The sequence below is a fragment of the Melanotaenia boesemani genome, chromosome 22, assembly GCF_017639745.1.
Source record: "Melanotaenia boesemani isolate fMelBoe1 chromosome 22, fMelBoe1.pri, whole genome shotgun sequence".
In the NCBI taxonomy this organism is placed as follows: domain Eukaryota; kingdom Metazoa; phylum Chordata; class Actinopteri; order Atheriniformes; family Melanotaeniidae; genus Melanotaenia; species Melanotaenia boesemani.
Genome location: NC_055703.1, coordinates 13,583,960 through 13,605,825, shown reverse-complemented (window position 1 = coordinate 13,605,825; position 21,866 = coordinate 13,583,960). Strand labels below are relative to the sequence as shown.

At 36.2% G+C, this 21,866-nt stretch overlaps 2 protein-coding genes across 2 annotated transcripts; both read left to right on the top strand.

Moving 5' to 3' along the window:
• Window positions 1–371: 371 nt before the first annotated feature.
• sh3bgrl2 (SH3 domain binding glutamate-rich protein like 2) lies at window positions 372–7,522 on the top strand. The gene is made up of 4 exons (XM_041976274.1): window positions 372–625; window positions 4,630–4,815; window positions 6,028–6,099; window positions 6,826–7,522. The coding sequence occupies exons 1-4, from the start codon at window positions 581–583 to the stop codon at window positions 6,838–6,840; spliced, it is 318 nt and encodes a 105-aa protein (XP_041832208.1). The 5' UTR covers window positions 372–580; the 3' UTR covers window positions 6,841–7,522.
• A 4,352-nt stretch (window positions 7,523–11,874) lies between these two features.
• Window positions 11,875–20,908, top strand: LOC121633379 (deleted in malignant brain tumors 1 protein-like). The gene is made up of 18 exons (XM_041975321.1): window positions 11,875–11,997; window positions 12,195–12,272; window positions 12,585–12,611; window positions 12,748–13,059; window positions 13,636–13,929; window positions 14,037–14,351; window positions 14,431–14,721; window positions 15,379–15,693; window positions 15,810–16,109; window positions 16,994–17,302; window positions 17,439–17,753; window positions 18,063–18,371; window positions 18,483–18,776; window positions 18,933–19,268; window positions 19,369–19,476; window positions 19,692–19,776; window positions 20,223–20,384; window positions 20,428–20,908. Exons 2-17 carry the CDS (start codon window positions 12,221–12,223, stop codon window positions 20,371–20,373), a joined length of 3,813 nt encoding a protein of 1,270 aa, XP_041831255.1. The 5' UTR covers window positions 11,875–11,997; window positions 12,195–12,220; the 3' UTR covers window positions 20,374–20,384; window positions 20,428–20,908.
• Window positions 20,909–21,866: the final 958 nt, after the last annotated feature.

Here is a 21,866-nt window from a genome sequence, read left to right as displayed (position 1 = left end):
CTGGAAATAGTACGCCTTTCATAATAAATGAATAATGCTCGACAAAAGTCATTTTCACTTAACATCAGCCTACAGTATATTTACGGACATAAAATTGTAAAATTAAGCTATAAAACTTTAGTCACATTATTATTAAGTACTTATCACAAATTGCTTGTTAATACTACTACTACTACTACTACTACTACTACTACTACTACTACTAATAATAATAATAATAATAATAATGATAATAATAATAATAATAATAATAATAAGAAGAAGAATAAATTAAACTGGTATTTATCGGCGTTTGAGACGAACCCCATGCGTCATTGTTTTGTTTTGAAAGTTATCCGGAAGTGTTGAGTGTGACGTTTGTGTCTGTATGCTGTCTCAGTCGGCATGAGCGCACGTTTTTTTTCTTCTTTTTTTTCTTTAATTATGGCTCAGTTTAAATGGCGTCACTGGTGCTCTGTCGTTTAGAGCACATTGTCATTTTATCCATTTATTTTTTGTATTATTTAACCGTTTTGAAGAAAATCAACGCGTACTGCAGCCAGCAAACTGTTAGTTTGCCTGACATTAATTTGGGATTAAAATGGTCATAAAGGTTTACATCGCCTCCTCCAGTGGCTCTATCGCGGTAAGTGTTTGGAGACGTGCCATTAAACTTGCTGACAGGTTCTTTAAAATGCATGAATTTAAATTTATTAATAAATCGGTGTAGTCTCTTATCAGCTAAATGTAATTATGCAACAAGACGACGCGCGCGTACTGGAGCTCTTGCACTTTAGACTGCTGTCAAGCTGTGCAATTTATGAGCATCATTTGGGCAGGTGCGGTTGCTACGCGGTGATAACAAATTTATTCATTTATTTTTGGTCGGTTGGACTTTTATAAATGTGTCGCGGTCTGAGCAGTGTCAGCGTGCATGCATAAAACAAAATCTTTTTGGAACTTTTGTTTAAATATAATAATAATAATAATAATAATAATAATAATAATAATAATAATAAATGTAAAGAAATACTGTAGCTCACCCTGGTCAGGAGGGCGTTACAGTTCAACAAGGTGTATATAGACAAAAATGTAATAAACTGAGGTAAAGACTAGTATTTACTACATAAAAAGAAGTTACTCCAATAAAGATATGAGACTTTTGTTGTATGTCAGGCTTTTGGTTTTGCTTTCCAGCTGTCATCATAACCAAGTAGACATAAAAACTCAAAGAATAATATTGACGATATCTGGGGTTTCCTTTAAGCTTTTTCAGTAAGTTATTCTAGAGAGGGGCTCCTAAGTAATCAGTAACTTTACTAAGTATCAGTAAACATTTTACACTGATTCATGCCACTAGACTTTACTGGAAGAGAAACCTATGAGTGCACCAATGATTACACTGCTTACAATTTCTTGAATGTAGGAACTTTTCTTTGACTTTTTTTTTTCTCTTTTAAACACAAAGTTGGGAATTTGGGTTGTCAGCTGGGCTTAAAAAATATTCCATAGCCTCATTCTGGGTCCCAGGACACTGATCTCTGTTTATTTCCTCACCTCTCAAGTTTTAAACCTGATAAATATGAGTCAGTATAATGATTGAGAATGAAAAGAAGTTGCTAATTGCAGCTCTTGTCCTTGTAGAGCCTCTTGGCAGGCAACTGGCACATATCTTTGAAAAATCCCAGCTGATAGGAGTATGAGGAGACACCGAATCAACAAACTCCACTTTTGCATGAAGGTTTAAAGAATTAGGTAATGGGACAAATGAGTAATATATTTATTTTATCGTGCTTGGTCTCTAGAAAAGAGCCTCATTAATCTGCAAGTGTTTACAGAGGAGTTATTTTTAACCCTATGACACATACATTTAAAACACACCGACTCTCTATTTCTCCTTCACACACACAAAAACCACAGTCATGCTCGCTTGAATAAGTCCACCATTTGGGTCATCTATGTGAGCGGCAAGCTCATGTGAATGTAATTCCCAGTGAATGGTGTAGAATTGAGTTACAAGTGAATTGAATAAAGAGGAAAAGTGAGAAAGCATCCTTCATTGGATTTAAAGTGAAACGTGTGAATGTCATGTAACTAGTCATGCTGAGATTGAGATGACCGGGGAAAACTCATAAAATACAAACCCAGGAATATGCGAGTAGAAAAGGGACAAGCACAGCAGAAAAGTGGTAAATAAATGGCCAATGTGTGGCCCCATTAAAAACATAAGCAGTTTAACATCATCAGATTAGTGGGGCGGAAATGATCAGCACAGAATGGATGAGATGCAAATGAGGTTATTCCTCCGCACTCGTTATTAAATGGATGTGTCATGTTGAGTCTCATCAAAATTTACATTTTGTAATTCCTCTTATGAATGAGGGTTTTATAGTCATCATGAGAAACACTGTCTTCATATCTGACTCAACAAATGGTGAAATGATGGTCATTAGAACATAATCCCCCCTCGTGACAAAGGAGGCATTGTTCAAGTTGGAAAAAAAATGTTTAGGAGTGATGTATGAAGGAAAATACACTACACATAAGGAGCTTTTTTTTCTAAGTGCAATTCTGCAAACAGTCTTTGTTTTTTAGGATAGCTTTAATTTGTTGGTTTGTTTCTACAAGTTCTCTAGATTCCTCTTTCACTCTGTCCGTGACTGACAGATTCATTTTCTGAACTAATCCCCACATAACAGAAATTGCTCTCAAATAGTACACATGCGCTCAGATTTGAATGCTTATATGTTTTAAATCCTACAAGCACACAGAGACTCACTAAATCTTAACTTCTTCATCTATTTGACACACTTTCACTCACACTCAGCAGGGGCACCTGGATCATTAATTATTTAGAGTCATACTGCCTGCCTTTCAACTCAGAGGATGACCATGTCATTCATACTTTGCTGTACTCAGTGGCAGAAAACTGTAAAACTTCTAACGGTGAGTGTATGTGGAGTTTTAGCCTTTGGTTAACACAGGACAACCATTGTTATTAAGACAGCGTTTAACTGTAATTTTCTTGACTGTGAGCTTCAACAGTTCAAATGAAGCTGTTTTCATGGCCACACAGAGACTTTTAGCCTTTAGACAACAGATTGCTTGCAGCTTCATTTGGCTTTGCAACTAAAACCAACTGCCCTGAACAATAACCTCGCTGTCTTTTAGCTAGAACAATGGCTTCATTGTGGTTCTAAAGGCTCCTAATTAATGTTCACACTTTATATGTGTACACACACACAGATATATTTAGCTGTTTTTCCCATCTTCCACATTAAAATAATAAAAAAATAAATTTGATTCAATTCATGATGAGTTTCTTGACTTAAATAAAAACTATTGTTTTGTGAAATTACTTACGCACTTAAAATAATTTTGCTTGCTAACCTGTTTCCTCTTGAAATCCAAATCACAGACAGATGTCTTGATATTTTCCTTTATAATTTACGGGTATAATTTAAAATGATTTCTTCCATTAAATAAAGGAAGCTCTCAAACCATGATATCACCATGTATCATAGGAACAAGATTTTCTTCCTTTTCTCCAGACATAACTCTTCATTTTCATACATAAAGTTTTACTTGGGTCTCATTTGTCCCTAAAGTTTTTTTTAACAACCTCGCCTTGTCTTGATCTACCATACTGCAAGTGGTGTGTTCTCTTTTGGAGACCAGTGGCTGGGCTGTCATGCACATCATCATAATCTCTTGATGAAGGACTCATAAACATTACAAGGAAGTCTAAAGTTTGAAGTTACATTTTACTCTATATGATGTTCGTAATGTTTTTGTGTGTGTGGGTTCTCTTTACCTGCGTAATGTTTTAGGATAATGCTGCAGAAGAGAAGAAAACTTTAAAAGGTTTTGCAAATTTTAAAGCTTCGTAAAAGCTGAAAACAGTTATTTTTTTCTGCATAGATGTTGTGGTAAGGAAAGACAATCAATGCATGCAATAGAAATAAAAATGGAGTGAGTATCTGATGGGTGGAAGTTTTTGTGTCTGCTAAATTTATCCTGGGATGTTTCTTTCCAATAAAAGTGACAAACAAAGCTAATGCAGCCTTAGTCACACACTGTCCCAAAGGTCAGGACTGTAGGGAGTTGTTGCATCCGTTCCAGATCACAGCTGCTGTTTCCTCCATTCTCTGCAGAATGAGGTACCCTCCCACACATGTTCATATGGTTCTAGCTGGCAGATAAAAATCTCCTACAATAAGAACTGTCAAATACTGAGTAAATGGCTTGCCACAGACTGAAGAAAGACTACTGTCCATTTCCGTAATGCTAGCTTCATTTCTACACAAGATATGAGGTCTTTTAATTATTTACTACTGATAACAAAATTGCTGACAACTGTAACAATCCCAGACTGCATTTTATTGTCTGCTATGTAATCTAACCACACAGCTTTATGATAAGGTTCATGCATACTATATGCAAACTTTGTCAGCTTTGAGATTTCAGCCCTAAGCTCCTTTCATTATCAATAATCCTCACCTATCCTTGCCTGTTATGCCGCTGCCTCTTTGTGCATTGTGTGTACATTAAGGCAATATTAGATGAAAGCATGGTGGAAAATGTTACATGCAGTGCCTTTTTTTCTTTTCCTTATTTATTTCCCTTTCACTCATTTCTTGACTTGTCTAGGTAAAGAAGCATCAACAGGCAGTGATCGGCTTCCTGGAGGCTAATCGAATCAACTTTCAGGAAATAGACATTACCATGATGGAGGAACAGAGGCTCTGGATGTACCGCAACATCCCCAAGGACAAGCAGCCCGAGAAAGGCAACCCACTTCCTCCTCAGATCTTCAATGAGGATCGATACTGTGGTGTATGATGGATATCAGTTTATTATATTTATAATTACAGTCAACTGTTAGGTAGTTCTGCACACACATCTATTTTGAAATACATTTCAAAGGTGATAAAACATGATTGAAAGCTTTGTGCTTGATATAAACTTGCATTCTATATTTGAATCTTTATTTTTTCTTTAGTTAAATGTGTACTTGGTCTAAAAGAAACAGTTTGTTAATGCTATGTTGGATCCCTTAAAAGTGATTGGACAAAAAAAGTTTGTCTTTAAGGTTTAATATTTATTTTAATAAAGCCATGTTTTGAAAAGAAGAACCAGCACATTGATGAGAAGAAGTGAATCTAGAGTTTTGGTAATATGAGTTGAGGTCATAATGTGTTCACTTTATATTTGAATGGAAATCTGTGGGAGCCAGGGTCTGGTGACCATCGCTGGTATTTGGACTTGAAGGCACTTCCTCATCATGTCTTCGGTTCAGTGGTTATGTTGTATAACCATCTGAAAGTCAGAGAACTCCCTTCACCCAGCCACATTACCTTAACTCACATAGTCATTTTAGATTAGAGGATTAAAGGAAATTAATCAATTATAAATTTGATTTATTATTTGGAAATACAAAGTTTTTGCCAAAAAACAAACAAATAGAAAAAAAAAAATCTGATTTATCCATAATTTAGCTATATTATCCACGCAATGCTACTCCTTGATGTTTTTTGATGTGGTACAAGTTTTAATTATCACAAGAATTTTTTTTACATAAACAGAAAAAGAGGGAAGACAGTCTTATTAGAAAAACATAACATAAAGGAAAATCCTTAAAAAGAACCTGTAAAATTCATTTTAAAGCAACTATTTATCCATTCAGATTATTTTAAATGTAAAATATTTATATATGCCAACTATAAACTTTATATAAATGTAAGCACAAGGTTAAGCTACCTGTGTTGGTGAATGAGTTTGAGCAGTTAAAGCTTGGCAGTTTATGTCCTCGTCTGAGATTGCATGCTGCTCTGTAATCCTGTAGTAATCCAGTTTAATGGATGGGCCGGATTATTTGCTCTGCCTGCCATCACTCTCGCTGACCAAAGTAACTCTGCAATATCATTCTGCAATGTGATGCTCAACAAATTATATTAAGAGATGCACTGGAGAGCATATTTGCCAGGAACCTTCTCTGAAATGTAGAGAGTAAAGTACAACCAACATCCTTATTTTGCTTCCTCCTAGGACTATGAAGACTTCTTCCTGTCAAAAGAGAACAACACTGTGTTTGCATTCCTTGGGGTCAGTACTGTGAGAGTACGCAAATGTGAAAACACCAAAACACTCATCTCCATTGTGGTTTAAAACTGACTTCCTCAGACATTAAACAGAATTTTATTATCATAAAACCTTGCCAGCAACCTGTCTTCTCCAAAATCTTTCTTTGAAAAAACCTCATTTGTAAACTTTCTGAGTAGACAGCAGATTGTGTTTTTTATTTTTATGTGGCCTTTTTTTTGAATTCGCAGTGGCTGCAGGAGGGGAAGTAATAGATTTCTTGGGAATTCACAGGCAAAGCCTTTTTTGAAAAGAATTTTTCAAGTATAACAGGGTTTTGAGGGAAAACCTTGAAACTAGCAGCCCTTTCTCAGCCAGTTAAAAGATTTGTGCAGCTATTTCATTTGAGCAAATGGTAAGGTGGAGCTAGTTTTATCAGTAAAACACTTACATCAAGGGGATTTTTGTATTTTTACTTGACATACTCAAAACAAAAATGGCAAAAACCAAAAAAATCATTAGATAAGATATGTGCTAACAAATATTTATTGTTGTTTTGACAGGGATTTATTGTGTGTAGTTGCCAGGCTCACATACTATCACTTTCATCCTTCAATCATATGTGTCTTTTTTCCTGCCTTTCATTTTTATTGGATTATTAAGTTGGGGGTGATTTGATTACACCAGCAGAATATTGCAGATGCGTTAAGCCTGTAAATTTTGTTGAGATATCTAACTTTTCTGCTTTATTGTTTATGTTTTCAGGATTCAGAGTCCTAGATCGAACTGCTGGTTCCCACTATCCAGGAAACCTTAAGTCATTTCCTGCATTCCATCACCTTCTTTCTCATGTTCCTCCCTTTCGACAATGCCAGCATTTTGCCAAACACCGATTTTCACAGATGTTCCCTGTAAAACTTCTTCAGACTTTCACCTTTCACCATGATCTAATCTGTGACAAGTGCATGGCTGCAGCCACAGACTTAATCTTGCAGGATTAACTTTATTATGGTTGTTTTTGTATTTCCTTTTAAATGCTTAACGCACTGTGACAGCAAACACTCCTTGTCGCAGAAAATTCTGTGCAAAATAGAGGACCATGTAGCAGCTTTTGCATCTGTGCTGTTTGGACAATCTAAATGCAGTGGATGGGTGAAGAAGTGATTACACACTTGTTTCTGTGTGCACGCTTATCAAGTGTGTCTGTGAGTATCTGTGTCAGTCTGCAGCTGCAGTCAGTGAAGACTGTATTAAATCAGGGAACCACAAAGAAACAAGCCAAGGCTTTGCCATTCTCTTTAACTGTATATGTGTTTGAGACCAAATGCTAAAAATCTTAAATAAAAAAAAAAATTTTAAAAATAAAGAAGTGTGACAAACATTACTGAGAGCATTTAAGGATGATTTGTAGCCACATATGTATATTTCCACTGCCAAATCAGTATAATAAAAATGTGTGTCTGAATTTATTCCATTTGTTTTCCTTTATTTCCAGCAAATCCCATGAGAAGATTTACATTTGCAAAAGCTTTGCCTATCCTTGTGCACATTCAGAACTTCAAAAACATTTAGTTCTACTGACTGTAGCTATCTGTAGTCAAATAGAGGTAAACCTAGCCTCTATTGTGGTATTGTAATCCCTGGATAAGTACATATTTGATGCTCCAGAATGCAGAACAAAGTAGTGTGTAGTTTCTGAGATTGTCTCAAATTAATCTACAGCACCCACAATGCCTTATATTGCAGGAGCAATGGGGTGGATCACCGGTGAGGCTTAAATTGTTCTAACTATAAAGTCCACGCTTTACTGGAGTAAGCTGCTGTCATACTCTGGCAACAGTGATAGTGCTCACTTGATCTTTTTTTTGGATTTGTAACGGCTTAATAACCGGCTTTATTCTCTAATCAAGATTTGCAATAGACAATGAACGGTTTGCATCAGGGTTACAAGCAATAGAGTACATGTAATAATATAGCTCCATGTTTTATCTAACAAAGGATGTTAGAGGATGGATTGCCTCAGAGATAATGGAGTAGCAAAACTCCAAAGCTCTGCATTGATTCTATTTTTCTTTTATCTCAAAGAAAACACTAAAATGTGAGCAGATTTCCCTCTCAGTGTTTTTTGTCATGAAGTATCCTGTTAAACTCCCTCTCTCTATATTCCATGTTGTCTCTTACCAACTCTACAGCTCTGTTAAATTATGTTTGATTAATTTCTTCATGTTTGGACATGACAGACAGATCTTTGCAAGTCATTTTTTATTATGTCTTGTACCATTGTGTGGAAGTATTTCCAGTTTTGACATGTGTAACAGCTACTTTATTGCACTTAGACCCCTGATGCAACAAAATTCTTGGTTTATGCTGATTTGTTTCTTCATTTTTTGTTAAGTCATGAGAGGATTTTGTTGTAAATTTGTGAATTGTAATTCACAGGTCACAAACCGGCATTAAATTTTATTTCTGCTTGTGACATGTTCATGGGAATTCTTTGCAGTCACAGCAAAATCTGGGTTGTTTTGCACAATCGTGCCGATTGCACTAATTTATTTCCCGGCTTCCCTTTTTAGTCATGTGCAGTTTATTAAAGTAATTTCATTTTTAAAGAAGTATATAATATTTTCACATTTATAATAAGTAGTATGCAAATAATTTACATATTTTTCCCAGAGCAATTTGAATCAAACTTAATAACGAAGAGGAAAACATGAACTGGCAAAAGGAGGTGAAGGTGGAAGACACCTGTTTGTGGTGTTATACAAACCTGTCATATACCACTAGACATTACCACCCAATGGACCTTTGTACATATGTGAACTCTGGAATTCATTTCAGACATAAGAGAGACACAGCGATAGGCTTTGTTCTCAGCTTTTCTGAATGAAAGACATCCTTCAGCCAGTAACCTGAGGGCAAATCAGGCTTAAACAAAATCAAATGGCTGACACCACAACATGGAAATCTGAGAAACTTACTGAACACTGAAGAAAACAGATGCTAAAACAGGGCAAAAGGAAGCAGAAAGTAGATGGACATGAGACTAAAACATTTTTATTTATTCTAGTTTTTTAAGTCACACTCTATGTTCAATATAACGTTCGAAAATAAGGAGAAACTGATGTGTTTACATGTTAATAACTGTTTGTAGACCCCCCCAGTCTGTATCAGTGAAAGTTTGTGTAACCAGTTCTCCATGTTTTGCACGTAGAAAGTCCTCCCCTTTCAAAAGATCACTATACCAGGTCAGCGACAGCCCTCGTGATCAGGATATGAACCAACAACAGATCTTGATCTAGGACCATACTGCCATGAGTGGGTTGAGCCAGTTTTGCTCAATCGCTGCATTTACATGCCTTTCACCTTGTTTGGTTTTTATCCTTCTTGCAGCATGCTTTGTTTTTTAGCTCTGCTCTTCAAAAACATCAGTTCCCATCAAAGGATGATGTGTGCCTCAGAGATTATAATGATTGACCTGAAAATCAATATGTGCTCAACATGACCTTTCCAAATTTCAGTGTTGTACATTTCTGTCAACAATAGAGAATACTAGCAGACTACAAAGGTCCCAGAGTTCCAGCTTTATGATTTTCAGAGTGCCTGGCTGGTTTGGGGCTTCAGCCACCTTTTGTCAACTCATAAATTATTATAGCAGGTTGCATATGTGAGTGAGTGAATAGCATAACAATTCTGTAAAAGGTTTAATTTCTGAAGAAATGTCTGAAGAATAAAATACACAATTTAATTGAAAATAAGCAAATATTAGAATCAAATCAGGAAGAATAAAATAATTATTTTCAAAGCCTTACCACTGCATCTCCCTGGTAGATAATGTAAAGAAAAAGAGTAAAACGCAACAAACAGTTCTCTAAAACTAGATGTTGATAAAACCAAACTATACTAGATGATAAACCATATCATGTGGGCTGAAATGATTTGACTTAAAAAAAAGATATCATGTTGCTCCTCATATCTCTTTATTTAAGTGATACCTTCCTTATGAGTAAACATTTGTAAATTGCAGTGCTGAACTATAATACTGATAGGATTAGAAAACAATTATTTAAATTGGTCCAAATAAAAAGAAAATAGTTGATTATGCATATACTGGAAAAATAAAGATGAGATGAATGTTTTGAAACAGTTTGAAGTAATATGTGGCAAAGGGTGTTTTAAAGGAGAAGTTCATGTCTGCAATGTTCAACTCTATCAGGAAGCAACTGAAGGAAATTGCTTTGTGTACCAAATGTGCTGATCTAAAATGCTGAATAGACTAAATAAAAGCCAGTTTGGCAATATCGTGTGATATATGTACATGCTGATGGACAGTGTCTGCTTATTGCATAGCACAAAATAATAGACACACATTTTTTTTTACAAAACTAACAATCAGTGTGTGCACCTCAGTGGATCCCACTTGCTTCATGAGATTTAACAGAGTTGTAAATATTATTTTGAATAAATAGAATGGACTTTTCCCCGCAGCAATCAATGCAACATGTTAATGACAAAGGGAAAAGATGTTTTAGGAGGTTTTTGCAAATTTATTTAAAATTAAAATCTCTATCCTGCAAACATATACTAAATTATCCACAATCGATGAGAACAAGGCTCACAGAACGTATGTGTTTATGCTTATTTTAGTCTTACATAACTTGATTTAACATGTAAAACTTCAGGCAATTGTGCCAAGAAATTATGAACGCATTCCTTAGTGTTGCTGAATTTGCAATCAGTTGCACCACAGCCATGGAGACACTTGTAGTGTCTTGTCAAATCAAAAGAGCAGCAATAATATATTGAAATTTAAGCGGAAGGCATTGGCTCATGAAAGGATCTGATTTAGAAAAACATATTGAGGATGTGGAGTTGCACAATGGGAAATGTTTTGCACTTTGAGTCTCCGTAACATAATAAGATGCAAGACAAGAATTAGTCCCAGAAGGTCAAGTGTTTGTGAAATAGATCCAGTTCCACAAAGTTAATCTTTTCCTACTAAACAAAGACTTCATCAAACTACAATTTAAGGTAAGAATAATGTTTTTCAAAACATAATCATTCTGATCCTCAAGGAAAATAACTCATTTAGAATTTCAAATATGGTACATTTAAACCAAATGGGAGGTTTCTTATCCATATACAGGTTCACAACAAAGAAATTGAAGATCTTGATTATTTTTTCACATAATCCAGATCAGGAGGATTATTTTCACTGTAGAAATTGTTGACATATTAACAAGAGTATTCATCTGTATGATATATGACTAAATATCTTGGACTACTGCAGTGTCAATATTGCAGTGCAAATGAAAATTTGTTTCATCATTTTTTATTGCACAGTCAGTTTTGAAATTTTACACAGGATTTACATAACAGTTTCTGACAGTCAAAAAAGATCCAAATTAGCTGAAAAGGTAACTATTTGCTAAGTTATGCGTTTAATTGAAGCTCTCTAAAGTTTATGTGGAGTTTTCAAATGCAGAAGTAAAAAAAAAAAACTAAACAAAAACATAAAAGCTTGCTGTGACTAAAAAAGTGACAGGGTGGTCACTTCTTAACATTTGCTCACAAACAAAAACATTTAATCGACATTTTCCACTCACTACTTATTCATCAGTCAGTTACTTTTATATGCATTTGCTTTCCAGCACAATTTTAAATGGTGTTGTTTATTTCTGTACCACATTAGATAGTTTTTTAAAACAGTTTCTTAGGTATTGTGTAAAATTCAGTGAAATCCCCCCTCATCCTCTGCCTTTAATGATTGATCAAAATGTCAACACATGTCCAGTTTGCAGTCCAAGTCCAAGCAGCCCCATTTATTCATGACAATTACTAAATCTGTACATGGGACTTTTATCCTTGAGACATTTCGTGCATGAATGCATTTTTATTTTATTCTTTTGATGGCTACTGAGATTTTGTGGATTTAAAAAGGTAAGCGGGCAAGTTCATCACATTTTACTGAAAAGAGAAAAATAGATGGAGACAGAAAGGGAAAATGGGAATTTAAAACATGAAAAAAAATCACCAAGTTTACTGTATGCCCAAAGACCGTGCTTCAAACCATGAGTTGCCAACATTTTAAAGGAAGTTTAGTTACGTTTTTCTTGTACTTTTGCTGTTCCTCCCAGAAACTGATCTGCTTTGAAGGAACACTATGATGTCCATTTCTATACAAGAACTACATCTTGTTTTTCTGGTTTTGACGAGTGAGTACTTATATTTACTCTTTCATTCTTTTTAACTTCTTTGGCCTTTTTTTATTTCAAATGGAACGATGACTACACTCTCAAAATCATAAACAGGAGGTGAAAAATGAGAGAAAGAGTTGGTATTTATGTAGTAAGTAATATTTTAGGACAGAAAATTGAACATTTTTCCAATTTAACGTAATATATAAATATAGTTTAAAACATATTTGCCAAATGTCAGCCAAGAGCCTTTGTATAAACTAAAGAATATTCTGATAAATCACACAGCTTTCAGGCTAATTAATGCATTTTACTGTTTGTATGCTGTAGGTCTGCTGAGTTTACCGCAGTTTACAGGTCAGTAAGTACCATTTACAGCATATATTTTTATATCGCTTCTTCCAATGAAGGGTCAGCATATATTTATATTTGATAAAAGATAGTTTAAAATGATGTACTCTTCAGCTTTTGAGCTCTCATATTTTAATTCCAGAATGTGAGAAAATCAGGCTGGTCGGGCCTTCGCGTTGTGCTGGCAGAGTGGAGATCTTTCATGCAGACAGTTGGGGAACCGTCTGTGATGATCACTGGAGCTTTGCCAATGCTGAGGTGGTGTGTCGAGAGTTAAACTGTGGTATTGTTATGGAGGCCAAAAAAGGTGCTTTCTTTGGACAAGGCAAAAATGAGATCTGGTTGGATGATGTGCAGTGTACAGGGAATGAGCCATCCATCATAAAGTGCCCACACAAGCCATTTGGGGTCAATAATTGTGGCCATAGTGAAGATGCTGGGGTTATCTGTTCAGGTGAGCTGATGTTGTTCATTGTATTTGATTTAATTCACCATAATTAAGTAAAAACAAACATAACGCTGTAAAAAAAAAAAAGGGGGGGGGGGGGGGGGGGGCATTCATTGTTGTTTGAATTTATTTATATTTCACAACTTGCACAAGTAGATGTCGCAATTCCTCAACACTCGACCTTTAATGATAAAAGTTGTCATTGTACGGCTTTATCTGTATGTGTGTGTATGTGACATTAACCCTTTTTTTTAAATAGTCTTTTTATTCATTTTAAGGAAGTGAAACATAAAGGATTTGAGGATATTGCTGGACCAATTACTAACTAATTACTAACTTATATATATATATATATATATATATATATATATATATATATATATATATATATATATATATATGCAAGACATATATAAAAAATCATTTACATTTTATCTGTAATTAAACTATACTTCAGCATTAAACAAGTTATCTGTGATAAAAGCATTGGAAAGACAAAATAATAATAAAAATGATAATTTGTCTCACCAGATGGAAATAAGTGTTTCTCTCCACTAATTGTTTTATCTGTTGATATGTTAGAACACATGCGGGTTGTCAATGGAAGCAGTCGATGTAATGGCAGGGTGGAAGTCTTCCACAATGGCCACTGGACACGCGTGTGCAGCAGTGACTGGGGAAAGAACGAAGCTGAAGTGATATGCCGCGAGGCTTTCTGTGGCAGTCCTATTGTTCAGTCTGTCATGCCAAATTTTGGAGAGGCTCGTGGCATAGGTGGGGTCAAAGCTACATGTGGTGGAAACGAGACCTCTGTCTCAGAGTGCAGGATTCAAGTATTCAAGGAAAGTTGCACTGATGCCGTTATTTTCTGTGCAAGTATGTGCTTTGTAATTTCTAGTAACATTATTTGTGTCTGGTAGTCTTCTTGGATGGCTACTGAATACACATACTCTTTATCTTTTTTTCTTTAAACAACTTGGCAGACAGTAAACCAATAAGGCTGATAAATGGGACCAATCACTGCAATGGTCGAGTGGAGGTCTACTATGAAGGACAGTGGGGAACCGTTTGTGATGACAAATGGGGGTTGCAGGAAGCAGCTGTAGCATGCCGAGAGATGAATTGTGGGAGTGCTCTTGCAGTGAAGTACAAGGCCTTTTTTGGCAGAGGCCACGATCAGGTTTGGATGGATGATATAGAGTGTACTGGTCATGAGAAATCCCTTGCTGAATGCCCACATAAAGGTTTTGGAGACCATGACTGCGACCACAGTGAAGATGCCGGAGTTATGTGTTCAGGTAACATACTCTGTATCTTTTTATTGGCTCAAACATGTGCACCAAAATTGAGACACTTTTTTACCTGCTTGTTCTGCAGAAAATTTAAGATTGTCCAATGGGACTGACAGCTGCTCTGGTAGAGTGGAGGTCTTCCACCAAGGTCACTGGAGAAAAATTTGCAAAAATAACTGGGGCCTTAGAGAGGCCTCAGTTTTGTGTAAGGAACTCAACTGTGGAATTCCAAAGAAATCCCAAGAAGACTTTGGTTTTGGTGACTCCACGCTGTCAGGGTACACAAGTAGATGTCAAGCTGATATGAACTCCATCAGCCAGTGCACGTTTGAAGAACAAGTCGGGGGATGTGAAGGGGCCTCTGTTGCATGTGCAGGTAAGACACAATGATGATATAATAATGACGTCCTGTACTAAAAATATCATTCTCATGTACAGGTCTGGCAATTGTTCTGCTACATAAATCAAATTAAATAAAACTTTATTTATAAAGCACTTTTCATAAAAAAATAAAAAACAGTGCAAAGTGCTTTACATTACAAATACAAATATATGTAAAACCTTCACACGCTCAAGTATAAAAGATCAAAGTTCAGTAACACACCTGATCATACTCTCTTTCTCACACACACATCATCACACTCACACCCACACGGCACACTTATACAACCCTCACTCTGCCCCCCCACCCCTCTTTGCACAAACATAAACTCTAACTTCTAGGTTCTGTTTCTTTAACTGTCATTCCTTACTGTCATTGACTTTTTTTATTAGAAAGAGATTTTCTTCTACTGCACTGGAGATCCTAAAAGGCTCCATCCAGCAGTGGCTCACAGATTCTTCTGGAAAAGAATTTCACACACAGTCAGAAGCAGTTCTCAGGACTTATACAGAAAATGGTGCTTTGTGTTCAACTTTGTGTTCAGTCTTTTGTTTTAGTTCTTATATATTTAACAGTTAATTAGGTTTGGCTATTCCTATGCTGATGCTTCATAATTTGACTTTATGTACTTTTATCATGATCTGTCCTCAGGTAATCCACCAATTAGGCTTGTCAATGGCACTGATCGATGCTCTGGCAGAGTGGAGGTTTTGCATGATGGGCAGTGGGGAACTGTGTGTGATGATATGTGGGACATCAGAGATGCTCAAGTGGTGTGCAGAGCCATGGACTGTGGAACAGCCCAGACAACCAAAGCTTTAGGCTTCTTCGGTGAAGGCCAAGGAGACATCTTGCTGGATGATGTCAATTGCTTTGGCAATGAGACGTCCCTTCTTCACTGCAGACGACCCCCCTTTGGAGAAAATAACTGCGGCCATGGAGAAGATGCTGGAGTGATTTGTTCATGTATTTACATTACAATTATTTCTCCAAATTTCCAATCAATCGGAATATCCCAGACAATTTGAATTACTCAGCTAAATCTTCAAGATGTTGCTGATTCTCTCTGCTTTGTTTTGCAGCTACCATTAGACTCATCAATGGGACTGGCCAGTGCTCAGGGAGGGTGGAGGTCCACCATAATGGCCACTGGTCACCAGCATATAACGTTGCCTTTGGAATGAATGAAGCTAAAGTGGTGTGCAGGGAGATGGATTGTGGAGATGCTGTCAAAGTCTCAGGATCATCTGATGCCAGCGGAGATTCCAGAGGCTTAAAGATCAGCTGTCGCGGTGATGAGAGCTCTCTTACACAATGCAGGCTGACAAACTATGACAGGTCCAGCAATGATCGCATTCAAGATGTTCATGTCGAATGTTCAGGTAGGTACTTTTCATATTTTTTAAAAGTAAATATGTCCATTACATTCTTTTTTAACCAAACAAAAATAAATAAATCTTATGTAAAATTGTGTTTCCAACTCTGGCACAAGGCCTATATTTGGCACAAGTCTGAAATTGGATCTATTTTTTTATGTACTTGGGCAAGAATTTTCTGTTTTTTTACATGACACCAAGCACATGTCTTAAACAACTGTGTTTTCATTGGAAATATTTTTTTACTTTACCATATTTTTTTCATGATGTAACTCAGTGGTAGAAAAATTACAAAGGGATAGTCAGAGCACACCATCCCACTCTAATCTACAAGTTACTAGCTTTTTTGGGGGACCAATCCGTGTGTACCTGGCCTCCAAGAATCTCCATAAATCAACTATCCAAACTTAGAAGAAGAGTGGATAATTCCTTAACTGTCATTTGACATTTTATCCAACTATCTTCCTTAAAAATAATAATAATAATAATAATAAAACCATTATTATAGTTCTGTAGGTTAATGTTATTTAATAAATCACATTATTAAGAACAGCCAAGATTGAGATGTGCAGGCTCTATGGTGTATGTCTTACAGTAACATTTAAAATCGTCAAAAAAGCTTTACAGTGTTTCAAGGAAAAGCCACAAAATGACTATTGGATTATATTTAAGAGAGATGTTCCCACTGAGGGGTTTAGGAGTTGTGGGATGGAGCATGTACACACAGCTATCAAGCTCAAAAAGAGAGTTTGACTCATGTTTTAGACAATCATGGTTTAAAGTAACTTAATGTAACACTGAGAAACACACGAGTTGCATTTAGTAAGCTATGCAGAGGTAAGCAATAAGTTAAATTCACTGTACATTCATGTTTCAACTGTCATTTTCAGGAAATGTGAAGTTGACCAATGGCTTGCACTATTGTACTGGAATAGTGGAGTTTTACAACAATGGCCAATGGCAGCCTATTTGTGGGGAGTCTTGGGACGTAAATGATGCCATGGTGGTGTGCAGACAGCTGAACTGTGGGAAAGCTCATAGGATCACCACAGAATCTGAGCATGGTGTTGTTGCTGGAGAAATTTTCTCTAAGCAAGTTGAATGCAATGGAAATGAGTTCATACTCTCCCAGTGCCCACTGAAACCATTTGAAGACAAACCTTGCAATGCAACCACAGTTGCTAGTGTTGTCTGCACAGGTAAGGGAAAACACAGAAAAGCAAGATTATTTAAAAATTTGGACTTGAAGGTTTTGTATTCAAACTTTAGAGCACAATTGATTGTTTGTTGTTTGCCATATTTGTGCCTACAATTTCAGTTTGCTTGTCTTCACAGGAAGTTTGGAGGTCCGTTTGGCTAATGGTAAAGACGAGTGCTCTGGAAGAGTAGAAGTCCGTCACGGTGAGACATGGCAAACAGTGTGCGACTCAGATTGGACCCTAAGTAAAGCCAAAGTGGTATGCGAGTTGCTGGAGTGTGGAGAACCCATGGGTGCTCAAGGCGGTGCCCATTTTGGCCAAGGCAGTGGGTCAGTGGTGGCAACAGATGATGGGTGTTTTCAAAACATAACATCTCTGCAACAGTGCTCAGTCAAAGGCTACAGAACAGCAGTCTGTGGGCATGAACGTGATGCTGGGGCTCTCTGTGCAGGTAAGACCATTGAGGTTAATGTCACTAGCATCTGTTTCTTATTGTATCTTGTTTTAGTTTCACACAATATTAACAAGTCAAGAAAATGAAATATAATGGAATATAAATATTATTACACTTGTTTGGATGTACAATCAAGTTTATTTATGCTTAAAGGAATAGTTATATTCTTTAGGATATACACACATTTATGTACATTTGCATTGTTATATTGAATATATTTATGTTTATATTGAAGGACACATTTTTTTTCTCAAGACAAAACTGTTATTTGTGTTTACACTTCTAAGTTCTGTATGTTTTTTGCAGCTCAGCTGCGGTTGGCTGGTGGCTCAAGTCAATGCTCTGGCAGAGTGGAGGTCTATTATAAAGGCCAGTGGGGCACAGTGTGTGATGATGACTGGGCAATGAGCAATGCTGATGTGGTATGCAAACAACTTGGTTGCGGTCATGCGGTCTCTGCTCCTACAAGCGCTCACTTTGGTCGAGGCTCGGGCCCAATATGGCTGGATAATGTAGAGTGCTCAGGCCAAGAGGTTGCACTCACACAATGTTCACATCCTGGTTTTGGAGAAAATAACTGTGGTCATGGTGAAGATGCTGGTGCTATCTGTTTAGGTAAGAGGCCTGTTTTATTTTGAGTCTAAGAATGATCAATTTTCCTCCAGTTAAGCTGAGATGGTTGCTATGATACTATGATACATCATATTCTCTTCAAATATATTTCAGGTGCTCTACAGAAGCCCCAAATTACCATAAGTCCTGCTGCAGAGGTCAACTGGGGACAAAAAGTTGAAATCACCTGCACTGTAGTAACAGAACATATGGGTGGGACTTTTGTCCTGAAAAACACCCAAGGGTCATTTACAAAGGAGAAATTCTCTGAGCACGAAGCTGCAACATTTGTCTTCCCTTCAGCGGACTTCAGCCTGAAGGGGACATACTTCTGCGAATATCATAAAAAACTGCCTGATCAAGTCATCTATTATCCTCAAGGAAATACTGCTGACCTCGCCATCATAGGTTAAAATGTTTAGCTTTGTTTGTCCATTTGTGTTCAACTGGTTGAAATTTTATGTAAAGTTTTATATAAATGTGTGTGTGTATGCATGAGTGTATATAATTGGATTATTATCAGATTTTAAGATCTAATTCCAAAAATTTGTCTTTACCCTACAGTAAAATTAGACAAACCCAGCATCTCCCTGAGTTCCTCTCATGCAGCGGTGACCTACAGTCCTAACGAAGTGTCGGTCAACAAAGGCAGCACCTTCTCTGTCATTTGCTCCACTTATTCCATATACCCTGAAGGTTTCTTCTATCTGACGAATGCCAAAACAAACATTACAGAAGTAAAAGACGCATCTGGTCACAACGTTTTCCACGTGGCAAACTTTGAATTCCCTGAAATCGATTTTAAACACCAAGGAGCCTATGTCTGCATCTACGGTGTTAACATCTCCTCACATTCCTTCTGTTCCCTTTCCTCAAAGTCTCTTCAAATCACTGTAACCTGTAAGACTACGATAAAAATAAATTATTTTACTATTTTTGTTCTTACTGTTATGGTAAGTTTTCTTCTTCCCTAATGCTATGTGATCTTTTATCCCTGCAGCAACCTCATCGTCTTCAGTTGTTGGAGGTGTTGTGAGTACACTAGTTGTGCTGCTATTTGTGCTGGTTGTTGGTTTTCTGGTCTGGAGAAAGAAATGTCGAGGTGCTGGTAAGAGTCATACTTGTTAATGTTAGATAATATGTATACCAACTAGCACTTGTTTATTATTAACAGTACGCAGTACAGTGGAGTGTTGGAGCAGTTTTCAGCTACAGCCTCAAGCTTACAAATCAAAGACATTGTTGTGCTTGATTTTCTCTGTTTGGTTAAAACTATTGAAGAATGGTTGCTGAAGTCACAGTGATGTTATTTTCATTTTCCAGGGGTCATGGTTCAGTTTACGAGCAGGTCTGAGGGAGCAGTAAAACCAGATGCTGAAGACAAAAGCAATGGTGCATTTGATGTAAGGTAGGAAAACACAAAAAACATGCTGTTCTGAGATCAGATTGCCCCCTGGATGACCCGTGTTCGCCACCATCTTTACAGGTTCCCTTTTAAATACCATACCTGCCCCTAAAATTTCTGCTTCTCACCTTTAAAACATTGCATAACTCTCTGGTGCGCTCACCTATGGAAGACTTCCATAAGACATTTGTAACAATGTCAACCTTAACTTAAAATATGACAAATGTGTATTTGTCCGCTACTACACCCAAATCAAGTTTCATACCTGAAATGTATAATATTATATCTACGTTTATTGGTCTTTGTTTGACTTTTGTAAGGTTGTCCATAAATTTGTTAAAATAAACTTATAAATAACATTAATTTTTAAAATTAATTACCCAAAATACTGTATATGTTGTATCTTCCTTTAGTGTGAGTCTATGTATCACCTTTCTGATCTTTCTTAGGGAACGTAGAAATCAGCTATATGAGGGTGGACAAGACACTTACAGCAAGACAGACAAGAAGACGAATGCTGGTTCTGACGATGCTGGGAACGTCTCTGAAGACCTGCCAGGAAGAGTGTGTTATGAGCTTGAACCTCTGTTTGAGTCCTGATTAAAAAAAAACAAAAAAACAAAAACAAAAAACAAACAAACATAAAAAAAACAAACAATGCAACTAACTGCATTAATGTGATATTATATTCCCATCATCCCACCATCAGGCTGAAAAAGAGAATTTTACAGCTCTTTCTGGATGAAAGCTTGCTCTTTTTTTTCTATCAACATCCTCCAAAGCAATGTTATGACGTACTGACACACCCTGATGCACACGTCTAGATCACAGCTGCAAAGTTAGACTGTTGTGGGCAAAATTCTGACCTCTGTTGGTCTAAAGTTGCTCAATAGAGTTGTTCTTTAAAATTATTAAAGAACTGTTTTTTTTGTTGTTTGTTTTTTGTTTGTTTTTACTTTTTTAAAGTGATAATTCTGATTCTTTATATAGTTGCTGTGTTATTTACTTTAGGTGAAATTGAAGAGTTTTTGTTGTTAAAATGCAGTTTTAAATACTGTGCATATACAGTAAATGACAACTTACTGTTATTCTTGCCTGTAATACTTACGTTCACACATTTATGATTGATTTTTTTTTAATTGTGTCAACAGCAGAACTGGGATTTAAGGATCTGTGGTAATATAATGAATATGAAAAGCCTACCTGCATGCGAAATGATCATTTGTAATGCTTAATAATATCTGATGTGAATAACTGCTGATCAATGTATTTGTATATTTTGAAACATCTCTCATTTAGAAAGGTTTTGACTTATTTTACAAATCTTGATTGCATCCTTTTGAGCTGGTAATAATTTGTTTAAAGTCAATAAAAATATACTCAGAAATGGTTGTATGTTTATATTGATGGATTCTGTGGGTATGTATATATATATATATATATATATATATATATATATATATATATATATATATGTATATATACATATATATATGGAAGCCCAAAAATAATATTAACCAAAGAAACAAAGAACAGTTTAGTTTGCTTGATGCAAATGTTTTAGTTGGTAATTTCTACAGTTTTAGATGTCGGTCATGAGCAGTGGCGTGGATATAGGGTGGACCCAAATGCAGGCAGACAAGTGCAGGAACAAGGTTATATATATATAAAAACAAAATTGTCCCCTCGCCCTCCGTGGCCGGTCTCTCATCCATCCAAACTCAGGTCCTCTGCCAGAGGCCAGGGAGCTTGAGGGTTCTGCACAGTATCTTTGCTGTTCCTAGAATTGCACTCTTCTGGACAGAGATGTCTATGTATATATATATATATATATATATATATATATATATATATATATATATATATATATATATATATATATATATATATAGATAGATAGATAGATAGATAGATAGATAGATAGATAGATAGATAGATAGTTGGATCTATTGAGGAACAGGTGAAGTGAATGAGCAAATTAAACCAGGTGCACAAATGACAGGAAGCAGAAAGCAAAAAAAGAATTCACAAAAGGATAAAACGACAAAGAAGAACATAACATGACAAAACCAAACCAAAACCCACATATGATG